Consider the following 12,606-nt stretch of genomic DNA (forward strand, 5'->3'; position numbering starts at 1 on the left):
CGGTGGACGCTGGATGGAGGTGGGGGCCATGGGCTGGATTCCGAGCCTGTGGGGTTTCCCCCTGGGGACCCCAGAGGAGACCGGAAAGCCTGGAGCTTTTCCGTAGTGACTGGGGGAGAGGCAGGAAGCTGTGGGATTCAGCCGACCTTTCAGCCTGGCCGAGCACGGGGTTGGGCAGCGTAAATGCTAAGGCATCTTAATGCAGTGGACACATGAAGGAGGGCCATGGCCCAGATTCCACACACATCCTGGGGATGCAAAGAAAGACTCAGATGCAAGAGGACGAAGGGTTGACACGCCACACGCAAGCTCGGGCTAGGTCAGTCATCCTTTAATGCCATGGAGGGAGTGGGGGGACCTGGCCTGGGAGGGGAAGGCTGAACTCCGAGAGGCAGTTAGGCTTGGGTGGGATTCACCACCTTTCCCACGAAGAGGGGAGATTTGGTGTTTCTGTCGTAGAGGATGCAGAGGAAGGGTCTGTTGAACTCGACGTCTGGGGGAAGGGACATGGGGATGGCTTCCAGAAACGTGGACCCGACAGCTTCTGTCCCTTTCTCATCGATGGTCAGTGCAGCCTTGTGGAGAGCCTGGAAGGCGGGAGAGCAACGAGGTCACATGGGACTGGAGACAGGCCCCCACCCAGGCCTGGGAGCCAGGCAGGGAGGAGCGCCTCGCCCAGGGTGGGGCACCCTCTGGCCTCTCTCCTCGCCTCCTGTCTTTCCCCATCGCTGTCTACCTGGCCCTGCAGGGGACACACGAGGGATGCTCGCAAGGCCTCTGTCTGATCCACAAGGGTACCCCAGCCTCTTCCTCCCCAGCCTTCCTGGGAAACAACCCATCACCTCAGGGGAGAGATTTTCCTGCCTTCTGTTTCCTTGGCTCCCCTCTTTTTTGTGGAACCAGATACTAAGCTCCTTGGGGAGCAGGACTTTGAGGGGAGCTTTCATGTGCCTTGTCCCCACCCAAGTACTCCGTTCACAAACACTGAACCGCAGTTGTTTTCTTGGGCACCTGTAATTCCCCTGAATAAACGGCATCTTTGGTTGAAATCACTGACTCGGTGATTCGCCAGTAGTTCCCGGAGTCTCAGATGCAGGGGCCAAAAGGTCTTGGCAATCCCCGAGCCTAAGTCTCTCTCTGTAAGTAGGGGGTTATAGGGGCCCAAAAAAGGGAAGTCCCTGGACAAGGATGAGACGGAGAGTAAGTGCCACAACTTCCAAGCACGTGAGGCCACCTCCTCCCCTCTGTCAGCTGACCACACTGCCGTCGTTGTGGAGCGATGGCATTCCTCAGGGGCCTTGGTCTGCTGGCGTGCCTGCATCCCTCTGCCCCTTCCTCAGCCTCGCCCCAGAGCTGTGGCCCCGCATGCATTCTGACCTACAGACGTCAGGGACACACTCACCTTGGACACCTTCAGAGGCTGTTCCTTGGTGATCCCTGAGAGGTCAGCCCTATCGCTGAAGACCTCGGTGATGCCCACATCGCCCAGGACACTTTTTAGATCATACGTTTCAGAAATGGACAGTTTGGGCAAATGTAAATTGGCAGAACTGTAGTGGAAAAAAAAAAAGTCACAGAGTTGAAAGAGCTTCCTTTTCCGGTTGTTCTTTCCAGTTGGTGCCCTCTCCCCCTGCTCTCACACTTTGGTTTATTCCACTTTTAGTTCCTCTATGCCCAGGGTCAGAGGATATTAGAATCAGGGCCATCCTCTTGTCCTGCAGAGCCTCTCAAGGGCCACCTCCTCTGAGAAGGCCTCCTGGAGATCTGGGGTGTCTTCTGGAAGGACTGTACTCACTACTTCCCTGTAGGGTTTCATCACACCCGCTAGACTGGGACTCCCCCAGGGCCAGGATCCCAGGGGACTGTGGGGTGTGGTGGTAGGTCCTGAGTGACGTCTGTAGAGGGCGTGAGGAGTACTTTTCTGTATTTTCATCTTTGTTTTATGTTATACATGATAAAATTGCTCATCCGGGCCTGGGCATATCTACAAACACAGAGACAGGTACTGATATGGAGTGCATGATGGGGACCTGGTCGAACCACACTCATCTAATGACAGAGGAATCAGAACCAGCCTCAAACAGGTGCTGGAGTTTCCTGCTCTGGGCGTTGGCTTTTTCAGCATTATCTTGGATAATGCTCCAAGCATTATCCTCCCCTCCCCCGCCCCCATCCTGCCGTGGACTTTTTAGCCTGTAATCCACACTCTATCCTGTAATCTACATTCAACTGCCACCTTTGCCAAAAAGTCCATCCTCTTCTTTCTGGGTTTGCCAACAACATGAATTTGACATTGCTTTCCCTGTGCACCAGGAACGGGCAGTTTCCAGGCTGGGGAGGACGTCCTCAAGGACAGGACTTTCACTCCTCACCCCTGGGCACCAGCCCTCCCATGGAGTCTGCCTGGTACCACGTGCATGCATTCTGGCCTCTGTTGGAAGCAGACACACAGCGGTCATGGCCGTGGTCGGTGGGTCTATCCCCCCACCCTCTGACTGAACCAGATGTGGCAGCTCCCGGGTCGGTCTGTCTGGGAGATCACCTTGCATATTTCTTTTCCAGGAACTTGGCGAGGAGTTCGTTGTTGAGCTTGTCCTCCAGCTGCTGCAGTTTCCCCAGGTCGGGCAGGATGAAGCAGGCGGTGACGTTGCCCACGTAGTCCAACAGCAGCACCCAGCTGGCGAGCTTGTCGCAGTAGTGGAGGTCAAACATGCCCAGGCGGTTCATCATGGGCACCTTCACAGTGGTTTGCTCGTCCACATGGAAGTCCCTCTCTGTGGTGTGCTTCATCTCGAAGGGCTTCTCCCATTTTCCTGGAGAGAAGAGATAGCGGACATCAGCCAAGGGTGGGAGAAGGTTTAGTAACAGTGGGGAAATAAAGGAGCCCTGAGCCTCCTGGTGAGGTACTTCTCTCTGAGCCTCAGGTTTGCGTGTGTGCTTGTGTCCGACGCTTTGCGACCCCATGGACTGTAGCTCACCAGGCTCCTCTGTCCATGGGATTTCCCAGGCAAGAATACTAGAGGGGTTTGCCATTTCCTACTTCAAGGGAGCTTCCTGACCCAGGGATCAAACCCGCATCTCCTGTGCTTCTGCATTGGCAGGTGGATTCTTTACCCCTGAGCCACCTGGGAAGCCCCAAACCTCAGTTTTACCATCTGTAAAATGGGTCTAAAGTGAACCAGCAGTCTACAGAAAAGACTTTGGGGGAGAATAATGCAAGGCTGGTATAGGATCCAGAATTTCAATTTCGTGGAGTCTCATGTGGTAGAGGAAGAATTTAAATCTTGGTCTTCCTGACTCCGAAGGTGTCACTACTTTCTCTGCACTGCAGTTGTCAGAAGTGTGGTTCGGGATTTGTTTTTCTGACTCTATTTTGGGAGGCACTGCATATCATACACCTCTCCAAGGTAGGAATTTGCAATGCATGTTAGGACATTTAGGGCTCTGAAAAGTCCTGCAGAGATGAAGGTACTTTGTTTAATCCATAATTCCCTAACCCTATTTGATTACAGGAAGTTTTAGTGGTCATGTGTGGAAAATTGAATAACACATGCAGAGATGCACGGCTATATCCCATTCTGTGCTGCCAGGAAAGTTAAGAACTGAGTGTTTGAGAATATTTTGGGGGTATTTCTGTGTGAAAAAGCTCAGACTGGTTACGCAACCTTACCTTTAAAGGAAATGTAATTCACCAGAGCAAAAACTGTGTTTGGGTCAAGAACCTTTACCAACTCCACAATTTTTCCATGGCTTCCCTTCTCTACATAATCGTTGATCTTCTTCTTGGCCTCCTCAGCATCCCTGAAGTTGATGGAGAAGGCTTCGGAGTGATACAGGTTCTTGACATCCTCCAAAAACGTATCCACTAGCTTTGCACTCTCATTGATGAACAGACCATTGCCAGTGGTCAGTTGCAGCTGGTGGTTTGGCTGGTTGAGGGTGTGGAGAAGATGCTGAAAGCCTTTGTGGATCTCAGCCTCTGCGAGCTCAGTGAGGTTGAAACCCAGGCCCTTCAGGATCTCAGTGTGAGTGTTGCCCTTGGCTCCCAGGGAGAGCATCGCAAAGGCTGAAGCGATGCTCACGGGGGAGAAGAAGATGTTGCTGGTGTTGGACTGATGAGCCAAATGGTGGTATATGCTGAAGGCAAAGTTGGCCAGGTTGGGGGCAATCTTGTGGCACGCTGCTTCCTGGTGGGATGTATCATCTGTCTCTTGGACAGCGTGTCCTTGGAGAACTCCAGCCAGGGAGATGGGGGCCAGGCAGCACAGGGCTGCCAGCAGCAGAAGGCCCCGCGTGATGGAGAGTGCCATTATCCTGCAAGAGAGAAGGGTACCATGCCTGGATCAGACCATACAGTGAGTCCCTTGGCCACTGACTGATGCCAGGTCAAAGCAACCAGTTTATCGAGGATCTATATGACTAACATTCTTCTATGTCAGCGTCACTGAAAGACTCAGAACAATGGCAGGGACTTGATGGTGCTTATTGCATGCCAAATTCCATCCTAAGCTCTTTACTGTCTTATCTCACCATGCTCTGGTAACAGGCCTCTGACCTAGGTCATGCGACACCCCTGGGCTTACAGATGAGACCAGGCTCCTAGAGGTTAAGTCACTTGTCCAAGGTTTCAGGACAGACAAGTAGCAGAATCAGAATCACACTCCCAGGTCATCTGGGTCTGGAGTCCACGCTCTCGATGGCCCCACTAATATCCATAATGACCCCAAGGTGTAAGTGCCGCTGCCCTTATTTTGGGAAGAGGAAACTGAGGGACAGGAAGTGGACAATGACCCAGGAGGTGGGCGGAATTGGACTCAGGGATGATTGGATCAGGAACAGCCCTAGGAGGACTTCCACTGAAATCTGTTACCTAATGGACAGAGAGGTGACAGCCCAGAGTGGGAGGGATCTTGCTTCAGTGACACACAGAAGAGCTGTAAGGAAACCCAGCTGGGGCGGGGGGCGGTACCCCAACACACAGTGAACCTCAGCCCCTAGTGGATGTTCCTGAGCTGGAGGGCTGCCCTCACAGTGAGTCTGTGGCCTCAGTCACAGGACTGTGCTGACGGTCAGCTTTGCCACCCACCCTGCTTGCCTCTGTCCCAGCTCTGCTCAACATACTTGTGGGTGCTGAAGGTCCTGGCTCCTCCAGCCAAGTGGAATTTGTCTCTGTGTGGGTGGAGGGCGGCGGGGGGGGGTGGGTAAGAGTTTGAAAAGCATCTTTTCGTTTTCAGACAGACCTGGCTTCTAATCTAGGTCTCTGTCACCACCAGCTATGTGACCTTGGATGAGTTGCTTAGTCTCTCTGGTCCTCACTTTGTCACAGGTAGAAAGTCAGATTTGGGGGATCTTTGAAAGTAAGATCTTCACTAAGTCTAGACTCCACACCTTACGTTGAAAGCACCTAAGAGAGAAGATGGCCTTGAAGGAGAGCCTGGTAGATGGGCAAGCAGAAGCCCTCAGAAGATGACGAGAGGAAGATGAGCTCCATGGCTGGTCGGAGGAGACAGCAGAGAATGGCAAGGCCTGTGGGTGGCCCAGCAAGGTCAGGCTCCATCTAGTGATCATTAAAGTCAGCGTCTCCTGCAGCAACACAGGACCAGCTCTGCCCCACAGAGCTCCCTCCACTCCACACAGACCCCTGCCTTGGGCCACCACGCCGAGGTCTCCTAAGTACCACCTGCTCTCTTCCCAGATAAGGAAACTGAGTTCCAAGCAGAGGAGAGGGTGTGCCTGCAGCCACAGAGCTGGCTATTGGTATTAGTCACATAACTAAAACATCATTTTAATAAAATACAAAGACAAAGGAGCTCTTGAACTTGGCATATGGAAAAAGTTGGAAACAAGGAATGCTGGGTTTTACTTACCCCCTTGGACTTAAAGTTTCTTTCCAATAAACAACAAGATGAAGTCCAAAACTGGTTTCTTTCCATTACCTTTTTTTTTTTTTTCTGGACTTCAGGCCTCTAAATAACCCAAATAGAGACCACAGATTATGTAAGACCTGTTTATATTTTTCGTAAACTAGCCAGTGGTTTTAGAGCTGAAGATGATGCTGAGATTAATTCTGTATATTTCCATCGCCCTTGCACTTCTCGCTACCTCCCCACCGGATTTTGGTGTGGTCCTTCACGGTTGATGGAAATTCCCCATCTTGGTGAGGCTCAGAGATGATGAGGGATTTGAACTCTGCACGGTGGGGACACTACATATGCCAACTGGCCTCAGAGCCAGAGGCTGTGGCTTCTCGTGCACACAGGGCCACCTCTGTCCACTTGGCCTTAGGTAAGCATTTACTTGTTTTGGGGCCTCACTCTGCCCAGCTGTATAGACTGAGGTTAAGGGGGACCTAAATGAGGTCCCTGTGTACCAATGCTGGAATTTTAATTAGAGGGGTATCTGGGTTTGGTGGAACAAGATGGACTGAAACTTCCCATGGGGTTACAGGGTGAGGTGCCCTCCTGCCAAGAGGGATGTTGACCTTAAGAAGGTAACAAGGCTGGCATGCGGCTGAGGGGAAGAGGGGCTACAGCTGGGGTGAGCACCTCCCTGCCCCCACCCCATCCTTCTGCCTGGGGGTTACATCACCTCCTTTGGCTTCCTCGTCTTATAGTAAATGGTCTGAGGCCAGGAAGGGGTCAGAGCCTTGCCAAGGCCATGCAGTGAATCAGGGATAAAGCTGGCTGGAGCAGGGCTTGGTTTCCCCACCTCTCGAACTATAGACGGGACAGTGTGTCTCCAGGTCAATTCAGTGAGTGTCAGAATTAGGTCCTGAACACTGTGACATCAGTCTTGAGACTCTGTTGGCTTCCTTTTGCCTCCCAGTCTGTTCCTTAGAACTTCGGGGGCCCAAGACCTCTCTCTCCTCTCCCTTTTATCCAAGGAAGTCCCTTCCCCCTAATCCCCAAATCCTAGTGCTGGGGAGCTGACCAGAGATGAGAGAGGAAACGGCGAAGTGCCCAGAGGTACAGGGACCAAACTTCAAATCAGCAGAATGAAGATGTCACAATGACACTTCCGGAGTCTGGGGTAGGTCGGGGACAATGAATCAGCTGTCCCTTTGCCTAATCTCATGCCATTTCTTTCCCCCAGGACATAAAACGGTGATCAAGAGCGACCCAGTGGGGTCTAGGAAAGTGACTGTGACCTAAGGTAAAGCCCAGGGTGACTCAGCCCTGCCACTTACAGGTAAGTGGCCTTGGGCAAGTGATTGTACTTCTTCGAGCCTCGCCTTCCTGTAAGTGGAGAAAAGAATCTCTTGCAAGGCAGATGTGAAGAATGGATAAGGTGATGAGTGGGTGGGCATCTAGCAGGTGTGGAAGCCCTACCTGTGCACAGGGAGGGTTCAAGCTAGAGAGCTGGCAGATTTCTTCCAGGCCAGTTAGCCACACTGCTCAGGACCAGAGAGGGGAACCCTGCTCTGCACAGAATGGCCTCTGAGTTTAGAAAATGTTCAGTTCAATTCTCCAGGTCTTTATTCATTGACTATTAGCTGCCAGACCCTATTCTTAGCAAATGTCAGCGTGAGCATCCTCCTCCTCTTTTCACTTCGTGAATAGCAGGCATCCATGCACTGTCTCATCTTCCCTCAGAGCTTACCCTGAGAGGTGGGAGTTATTATTAGCCCCATTTTATAGATGGAGACAGCAAGGAGATCGAACGAGTCCATCCTAAAGGAAATCAGTCCTAAGTATTCATTGGAAGGACTGATGCTGAAGCTGAAGTTCCAATACTTTGGTCACCTGGTGCGGAGAACTGACTCACTGGGAAAGACCCTGATGCTGAAAGATTGAGGCTAGGAGGAGACAACGGTGACAGAGGAGGAAATGGTTGGATGGCATCACCAACTCAATGGACATGAGTTTGAGCAAAGTCCAGGAGATGGTGAAAGACAGGGAAGCCTGGGGTGCTGCAGCCTACGGAATCCCAAAGAGTGGGACATGCCTGAGCCACTGAACAACAATATAGATGGAGAAATCAGGGGCTGTGGAAATTAAATAAATTACTGAAAATCACAGAACTGAACTGGCGGCTTACAGAACTAATTTTTTGTGTGTGCAGCATGTGGGATCTTAGTTCCCTGACCAGGAATCAAACCTGTGCTTCCTGCAGTGGAAGTGGGGAGTCTTAATCACTGAACCACCAGGGAAGTCTCTACAAGACCGAATTTAATCCTGGGTGTTTTGATTCCTGAATTTGGCATTTAGCCCTTCTCTGTATACAAAGCTGAAGGTAGAGGCCTCAGAACAGAAAACCTCAGAGGTGGCCTGGCTGAACAAAGAGAGGCAGCGTCACTTTGTGGCTAAGATTAGAGGCTATGAGGCCAGGACGCCCACGCTCAATTTGCTATCAGTTCTGTGACCTTGGACTAGTTACTCAACCTCTCTGAACCTCAGTTTCCCAGTGATGATATGGGTGTACTTCCCCTAAAAGACAATTATGCAAAAGAAATAGGTGCAAAGTGCCAAGAAATTCCTGGCACACTGTCAGTTCTCAGGAGGCATCAGTTGTTGTTGACACTGTGGCTCTTTCAGGATCCTCTAAAAGAGTCTGGTCGCCTTGGCCTGGGTCATTTTTGTACTCCATCTCCAAACACCAGTGATGGAAAAATCATATCCTTCCTAAAGTCCAGAGATCAAAGCTAGTGGGAGTGGGGTAGGGGCAGGAGGGCCAAGGTTATCTATGCTTTGCCCAAAAGGGCAGAGAGGATGAGCAACTGTCTAAGGTCACCCAGCATCAGAGGTGACTCAAAGCCAGACCAGGCTTCCCATTCCCCAGCTGGTGCCTGAGACCTGAAGGGATGATTGTGCAGTGGGCATGAGGGCAGAAGCAGGGATTCTGGAGGGGATTCAGCCTACGCTTGAATCCTAGATGGTGTAACTGGGAGCAAGGGAAGAACCTCCCTGTCCCAGAAGTCTTCATCTGTAAAATGGGAACGCCACAGTAACTACCTCAGAGGATTGCCATGAGGCTTAAATAGAGGCTGCCTGTGCAGAGTTGGGGCTCAGGAATACAGCTCAAAGCCCACCCCTCAGGATAGTGCCCTCCTCAGCTCCCCATCTTCCGTGGCACACAAGGATGGCCAGGGGCCCGCTGTGCACAGGGGGGCCCACTTCTGTAACTCCAGGCTGAGACCTGGTGTGGTTCTGTTCTGGGCACTGCTGCAGAGAATCGAGGCATGATGAACAGCTGAAACTCAGAGCTTCTGGTCCGACCTGGCTTCCCTACCAGGTTGCTCTGTGAACCTGGGCTACTCACTGTCCCTCCCTGAGCCTTATCATTCTCATCTGTAGAAGCAAGAAAAGATACACACCCGAGCAAATGCAGAGGCGGCGAGACCTACAGAAGACCACCAACGGGAAAGATACAGGAGCTGTGCCAGCAGAAACATACATACTCCCTCCTAGGTCGCTGGATGCCAAAGCCAGCCCCCACCCCCTCACTTCCACTTCCGTTCGCAGAGGGCCACTTTAGTCACCGGGAGGAATTGGGGAAGCCCTGGACAGGCTTGGGGAGCAGGAAAGGACCCCTAGGGCTGCTGTTACTATGACAACAGGTGGCCCGGCTCCAGCCTGCTCCATCCTCCTTGCATCCCCAAGGCTTGCCCGGGGAGTGCAGGGTCCTGGAGGCCTCTGGCCAGTGGAAGGCATACTTACGATTCACTGTCCTAGGTCAGGGCTGGTGACTGAGGCCGAGGAGACAGAGCCCTGTCCTTCCCCGTATTTAAGCACTGGACCCAGAGGGGCGAAGGGGGAGGCTGCTGGTAAACATTAACCAAGGTCAGCCCAGTTATCAGAGGAACAAATAAGGACTAAGTCCATCAGCTGGACACTGAACTGCCTGCTCACGTCGCCCATCAGTGCTCCTTCTGGGCGGCACGCAGCCCTGTGCACCATATCCCTGAGAGAGTCTTTGTGCCCAGCTCATAAACCGCAGCATCCTGCGTCCAAGCTGGGGTGGCACTGATGCCGACATTCTGGGGGACGGCATGCCTTTTGCTGGCCTTCAATCCACTGGGGAGCTCTCAGTTGCTGCTTAATCGGTAGCAAGGGCTACCATTTATGGAGCCACCTCGAAAGGCCCACTGCTGGGACTTCCCTGGTAGTCCAGTGGTTAAGAATCTGCCTGCCAGTGCAGGGGACGTGGGTTCGATCCCTGGTCAGGGGAGATTCCATATGCTGTGGGGCAACTAACCCCATACAGCAACTGCTGGAGCCTGTGCCCTAGAGCCTGTGCCCTAGAGACTGTGACCCATAACCAGAGAAGCCACTGCAATGGGAAGGCCGTGCACAGCAACTAGAGTAGCCCCCTTGCCAGAACTAGAGGAAGCAGCAACAAAGATCCAGCGCAGCCCAAAAACAAATAAACAAACAAAAAGGCCCACTGCTGAAGATGCAAGGGGTAGAGCTCAGCTGGCAGATAGAGAAACTGGTCATCTACCTAAAGTCACCAAGCAGACACAAAACCTCTCTCGCCTTCCCTGGAAAGAAAATGGGTCCTGACTGCAGTTGACACAGCTACCTAAGGCTGATACGGGTGGCGTGGGCACAGGCCTAGGGTCAGAGAGTAAATCTACAAAGAGTTGTGTGGCCTCAGGCAAGCTGGTCCATCTCTCTGAAACATGGGGTAGTTTCATTTGCATCCTAAGGCCTTGGAGGTCCCACTTCCAGCTCATTGTTAGGGATATGGAAATCACTTGCGTAAAGCACCGGGCATACACTAGGCTCTTGATTTTGATCTGCACAGCTCTCTGCTCACACCTGCTCACCAAGCTTCTCCAGGTAGGAGGAGGTGCAATTCCTGGCCAGCCTCAGGCCTGTTTCTGTTTCCGCTGGACCTGGCTTCCGGCCAGCTAACTCAATCCACAGGCTGCCTGAATTTTCCTGGGACCTGTGGCCCCATCCAGGAGCTACGGCAGGCTTTTGGGGGCACTGGTGGTGGCCAGGGTGGTAGTGTGGGATTGAGGCCAGTAGGGCCTTACTGGGGCGGTGCACAGTGTGATGCCAGCCGCCTTGGGCTTTTCAGTGGGTTAGAGTCCATTTAGAAGCCTAAGGCAGTTGGCATCGCGCTGTGTGCACCGCCCTACACTCCCTTGGCACACCATGTACACTCTGTATTTGTTGAGTCAGTGGACAAATGTGTCTTTGTCCACCCCTCATCCCCTGGCCCCAGCTATGGGACTGTGCCTGGTGAATAGCCTGTAGGTTCCTCTAGCACACAGGTTTAGACCAGGGAACCCAGCATCCCCACTCACTGGCTGTGACATCTCAGGGGAGTCATTTAAGCGCTTCATGCCTCAGTTTCCCCATCTGTAAAATAGGGATGTGACAGTTCGTACCTCGCTGGGCTGCTGCGAGGATTAAATGCAGCAGTCTCAGAGCTCAGAGCCCAGCATCGGGGGCACATGCTGAGCCCTGTGCCCGTGGATCTCCCTGGTGTGATTCTAGGTGGGTGGTCTAAGGATGAGGGGAGCGTTCCAGGAGCTTCCCTCCAGGCTTCCCTTACTGAGTCCTCTCAGTGTCCCTGTGAGGGGAGTGTGTACCACCCCCGACATAGGAGCAGAAACGAGCTCAGGGAGGGAGGTACTCTCCGCTCCCATCTCTCCGGACTCTCCGATTCTACAAGCTGGCTTCAGAACACTGACTCTTCCCCTGAGCTGGCTGAAGGGGTTTCTTACCCAGGGCTCTGCACCCACCCATAGCTTGAAGACCCAGGGTGTGATGAAACAAGGTCTGCCCTCCATACCTCCTGGACATTTGTTCCCCTCCCCGTGCCTCAGTTTCCCCATCTGTGAAATGGCCTCCCCCCACGCCTGGCTGCCCCTCTCAGCTCTCACACTGAGTGGGCGTCGGCAAGTGTCCAGGCTGTTGCCACACTTAGTGCTTCTCAGCCTGGTGGTCTGGGGCAGGTGGGAAGGTGCCCCCCCATCCCCCTTACCTTCAATGCCAGGTTCTTGTGGCAGAAGGAACTCCTCCTCCCCTGGGGCTCCTGGAGGCCGTGTATGCCCTGAGCGCGGTGCCCAGGCTCTGCCAGCGCAGGAGGAAGGAGCTTCTGGGTGGTTCAGGCAGCAGGTCTGGGAGGGGTGGGGACCCTGGGCAGGAAGCTGCCTTGCACAAAGCTGCCAGGAGCCAGGCAGATGCCAGAAAGCCCGTCCCAGCCCAGGCGGTAGTCCTGTGTGTCACCTGTTGCCCTGCTGTGTCTGGCTGTGTGACCCAGGATGAATCACCCAGTGCCTTTGAGCTTCTGTAAGCGGGCTGGTTGCACCTGGCAGAGCAGATTAAAGGGGATGACAGGTGTCTCCTTTGGGCCCAGAGCCGGGCATCAACGTCTTGGCAGGTTTCCAGGGCCACCTATGGAGGGAGGCGGCCTGAGCCACCTCTGAAATGCACACAGGGAGCCCCGCAGAGACTGAGATGGGCTGTGTTTAGGGGGGAGGGTGTGTCACAGACACTGGCTGCAGGAAGAAGGGATGTAAGACATCGGGGGGACTGGGGCACTTGGAGGAGGATTGAAGAAAGGGCGTGAGGCAGGGCCTGGAAGAAAGTGAGGGGCTCTGGGTTGGGACCTGTTCCTTTTGAGTCCAGGGCTCCATGCTCAGCCCTGCCT

At 53.3% G+C, this 12,606-nt stretch overlaps 1 protein-coding gene across 2 annotated transcripts; it reads right to left on the bottom strand.

The window, feature by feature from the left end:
• Positions 1-310: 310 nt before the first annotated feature.
• SERPINA1 (serpin family A member 1) lies at positions 311-12,082 on the bottom strand. 2 transcript variants are annotated; one of them, XM_019983802.2, is made up of 5 exons: positions 11,938-12,082; positions 3,671-4,314; positions 2,543-2,813; positions 1,403-1,550; positions 311-587 (listed from the first exon to the last, which is right to left on the bottom strand). In XM_019983802.2, exons 2-5 carry the CDS (start codon positions 4,308-4,310, stop codon positions 396-398), a joined length of 1,251 nt encoding a protein of 416 aa, XP_019839361.1. In that variant the 5' UTR covers positions 4,311-4,314; positions 11,938-12,082; the 3' UTR covers positions 311-395. The 2 variants fall into 2 exon arrangements, with proteins under 2 accessions (XP_019839361.1, XP_019839360.1); XM_019983801.2 differs by lacking the exon at positions 11,938-12,082 and adding an exon at positions 9,657-9,776.
• Positions 12,083-12,606: the final 524 nt, after the last annotated feature.

The sequence above is a fragment of the Bos indicus genome, chromosome 21 (assembly GCF_029378745.1).
Source record: "Bos indicus isolate NIAB-ARS_2022 breed Sahiwal x Tharparkar chromosome 21, NIAB-ARS_B.indTharparkar_mat_pri_1.0, whole genome shotgun sequence".
Taxonomy (NCBI): Eukaryota; Metazoa; Chordata; class Mammalia; order Artiodactyla; family Bovidae; genus Bos; species Bos indicus.

Bases quoted from the DNA above. Each gene is read 5' to 3' on its own strand.
- SERPINA1 (XM_019983802.2), bottom strand. From the start codon at position 4,310: ATGGCACTCTCCATCACGCGGGGCCTTCTGCTGCTGGCAGCCCTGTGC. The intron at 1,551-2,542 runs GTGATCTCCCAG...TTTCCACTACAG, and splicing joins CTGGAAAAGAAATATGCAAG to TTCTGCCAATTTACATTTGC. The intron at 588-1,402 runs GTGAGTGTGTCC...CCCGCCTTCCAG, and splicing joins AGCCTCTGAAGGTGTCCAAG to GCTCTCCACAAGGCTGCACT.